The sequence below is a fragment of the Impatiens glandulifera genome, chromosome 1 (assembly GCF_907164915.1).
Source record: "Impatiens glandulifera chromosome 1, dImpGla2.1, whole genome shotgun sequence".
NCBI lineage: Eukaryota > Viridiplantae > Streptophyta > Magnoliopsida > Ericales > Balsaminaceae > Impatiens > Impatiens glandulifera.
Window position 1 is genome coordinate 142,443,250 of NC_061862.1, and position 3,969 is coordinate 142,447,218.

At 34.7% G+C, this 3,969-nt stretch overlaps 1 protein-coding gene across 1 annotated transcript; it reads right to left on the minus strand.

Moving 5' to 3' along the window:
* Positions 1–2,588: 2,588 nt before the first annotated feature.
* LOC124945944 (glutathione S-transferase U17-like) lies at positions 2,589–3,354 on the minus strand. Its single transcript, XM_047486484.1, has 2 exons — positions 3,031–3,354; positions 2,589–2,957 (listed from the first exon to the last, which is right to left on the minus strand). The coding sequence occupies exons 1-2, from the start codon at positions 3,352–3,354 to the stop codon at positions 2,589–2,591; spliced, it is 693 nt and encodes a 230-aa protein (XP_047342440.1).
* Between the last annotated feature and the right edge of the window lie 615 nt (positions 3,355–3,969).

Below are 3,969 nucleotides of genomic sequence, written 5' to 3' on the forward strand. Positions count from 1 at the left end.
GGTAGTGGTCGTATAAACGATAGAGGCGGTGGTGGTCGAGCAGTAGGTCGGCTGCATAACCTTTTAACCGGGGAATCGATTCTTCAAGACAATATTTCAAGAATTAAAAGGGAAGGATCTTAAATCTATCATCTTACGTTATGTATTTTTAATTATGTTCAAATACATTGGATAATTCTTAAGTTCGTATTCTAAATGGAATTTGTGTTCTTAATTCGATTGTTCTAACTTAGTTTTAACATCATCAAAAAGTTGGAAATTATTGGGTTAAATTGAACAAAGAAAAAATAAAATTAATTAATAAAGAAATAATAAATTAATTAACGTAAAAGAATATGAACAACATAATTTTGATGATATAGTTTGAACAAAACTAAGTTGGGTTATTTTTCGTTGTGTAGGTACAGATCTAAAGAAGATCGTCCAATTAGACGTGGTCTAACTCCTTTAGACGTGATCTAAAGGGAAGCGCAGTTAGACTTAAACGTGGTCTAAAGGAAAACACAGTTAGACGAGGTCTAACTCCTTTAGACGTGATTTAAAGGGAAGCGCAATTAGACGCGGTCTAACTTCTTTAGACGTGGTCTAAAGGGAAGCGCAGTTAGACGCGGTCTAACTCCTTAAGACGTGATTTAAAGGGAAGCACAGTTAGACGCGATTTAACTCCTTTAGACGTGGTCTAAAGGAAATCGCAGTTAGACGTGGTCTAACTCCCTTAGACGTGGTCTAAAGGGAAGCGTAGTTAGACGCGGTCTAACTACTTTAGACGTGATCTAAAAGAAAGCGTAGTTAGATGAGGTCTAACTCCTTTAGACATGGTCTAAAGGGAAACGTAGTTAGACGTGGTTTAACTCCTTTAGACGCGGTCTAAAGGAAAGCGCAGTTGGACGCAATTTAACTCCTTTAGTCGTGGTCTAAAGGAAAACGCAGTTAGACGAGGTCTAACTCCTTTAGACGTGATCTAAAGGGAAGCACAGTTAGACGTGGTCTAACTCCTTTAAATGTGGTCTGAAGGAAAGTGCATTTAAACGCTATCTAACTCATTTAGACGTGGTCTAAAGGAAAGCGCAGTTAGACGCGGTCTAACTCCTTTAGACGTGGTCTAAAGGGAAGTGCAGTTAGACGCGGTCTAACTCCTTTAGACGTGGTCTAAAGGGAAGCGCAGTTAGACGCGATCTAACTCCCTTAGACGTCCAAAGAAGCGTTTAACTACGTACTCACTAAGCTCTTCTGTAGTTATCGTTTTCAAAAGTATGACAACTCAGCCATAACAATGAATGAACAACTCCCACGTACTCTAATATTCAAATTTCCTATGATGTAGTACAATAGAATATTAGAAGATATTCGGCGCACTAGATGTCTTGTATGGCCACGATCTCAATGCTCAGTCTGATGTACCTTCGTACTATTCGCGACCATTCAACGGACACATGCCACGTGTCCTCAAAGAAAGTTCGACCGTTGGTGCAATTCAACTATAAATAGAAACCCAAGGATAACGGAGGAACTACCGGTTACACTCTTAATCAATCTGCCTCACACATACATGTCTTACAAGTTGATTAAGCTCTCTCTAATTATCCAATCTCTCAAGCTCAAGCACTAATCATTCACTACTTGTCTGTGTGAATATCCTGTAATTCATTCACTATTCTTTTTGTGTGAAATATAAGTGTCGTAAGTTGAACAAAGTGTATTATGTTCAATAGAGTGTTAGTTAGAAGTTCAAAAATAGGTAATTGTTAAGTCCTGTGATTTCTGACTGGGTTTGTGTAGTGGGTTTTATTCAAATCAAAGTCTTTTAGTGAATATCCTTCTTGTTGAGGAAGAATGGGTGATGTAGGAGAGTTTACTCCAACATCCATAAACAAACCCTGTGTTCTTTACTTTCTGTTGATTGCATTCATCTGTCTGACGCTTCATATATAACAAATGATCCATACTTGATTCCTTCCAAAAGTTTGTGAAGATTTGCGAAGAATAGAAACATGTTTTAACTTCTAACAGAGTTAAAACTGAATTGAAAGTCATAAGTTATTCACAATAGTCAGACCTCAGTCTCTATTCTCAACAGCGATCCTAACATAGACCGTTAAGAATTATTTACAATGTCAATAAAATGACGATGTAAGAAATCAGATCCGAAAAACATGTGGATTCGTGTAGAGACTTTATTGTTTTTCTTGAAGATCTTCGAGTTAATTTATTGTTTTTTTATATAACATTTTATGTTTTTCATGTTATCTGTCGTTATACTTAAAACAAATATTATTTTATTAAATGATTATTTAAAATAAATAGAAAAGTAAACATAAATTTTCTTACCAGATCTTAAGCCTATATAGACACAATTTTTAAATCATATGAGATAAAAAAAAGAAATAAAAGAAACAAAATGTTATTATTATTATTGTTCTGACATACATATAAAAAGAAATTTCAATAACCAAATATTGTTTAAACATTTGATAAACTGAAAATAAGAAACAAAATGGAAACTTTTATTAATTTCCGGCTCACAATTGTATTTTGAAGCCTTTTATTGGTTTCTTCAAAAACAAAAATCCAAATGAAGTAATATGGATTTAGTTAGCTTGAGATTCAACCATGGCTTTAATCATCTTAGCCACTTCCACAAGTGCATCTGGTTCTGGTATGATACCATTTACAGCTTCATGCGAAAGGAAGTTATCTGCCCAAACCACGAGATGAGGCACATTCGATTCATCTAGAAAACTCACTTCTGTCAACTTTTCAACCGCCTTCAACCACCCTAAGAAGCTTCCGAATGCAATGTCGAGATACGAAATATCGTCTCCTCCGAAGAATGCCTTCCCATTGCTAGATTTAACAAAAGTTTCTTCTAAGAACGCTAAACCCTCCTTCATCTTAACCTCTAACACCAATCTTTCTTCCTCAGATGCCATGAGGATGTTTTTTAAAGCAGGGAACCACTACAAATACAAGATCAATTAAAAAAATGATCCAATATTAAATGTCTTAATCAATTAACGATTTAAGTATTACCTCGTCGTCGGCATAGGCAGCCCAAAAACGGGCGTTGGCGCGATCTAGGGGATCCGAGGGGAGGATTGAGTGGCCAGAAGACCATTGTTCATCTATGTATTGAACTATGACAAGGGACTCTGATATGGCTCTTTGGTTGTGAAAAAATACGGGAATTTTCTTGTGAACATAATTTGATCTAAGAAGTAAGTCACTTTTTCGGCCGAATGGCTCTTCGATAAATTCATAGTCAATTGACTTGAGTTTAAGGGAGATTTGAACTCGGTTAACATAAGGGCTCGGCCATAATCCCAAAAGCTTTACCGAAGAACCTTCTTCTGCCATTAATCTAATTCAAATTAGAGAAATTGAGAAATTAATTAACGATATATGCTTAAAGAGCTTTGAGTGTGAGATTGTGATGTAAAGGAACTAGAGATTTTATATGAGTTCTTGCATGGCTTAGTAACATGGCAAAAATAATTCACTTTAGAGTCAACTATGACAGAATATAATTAAATCACAATAGGTAATAATTAAACTGTATATTTGAAGATGATCACACGCACACTTAAATTAATGAAATATGCGGGTTGATTTGGACAACACATTATTTGAACTTATTTAGGCCTTATTTGATCTTGAGTTATTTGAATAATTCTTATTAATAATTGATTGATTCAACAATGTATTACAACTCAAATAACGGTATAATAATTCTTTGAATGGGATCCAGTATTATAATAAATATTGATCATGCTAAATAGTAAAGGGGAGAATTATAGATTTTGGAAACTTTTCAAGAGTGTGGGGGGAGGTGAAGACTGAAGAGTTGCTAGAAACGTGCACCATTCTTTAATATTATCACTTTCTCTCAATTTTGATGCTTTTACTATGTTAATTATTATTATTATTATTATTATTGTGAATCTCAAGATTAATTTAATTTTTGTTGAAAAA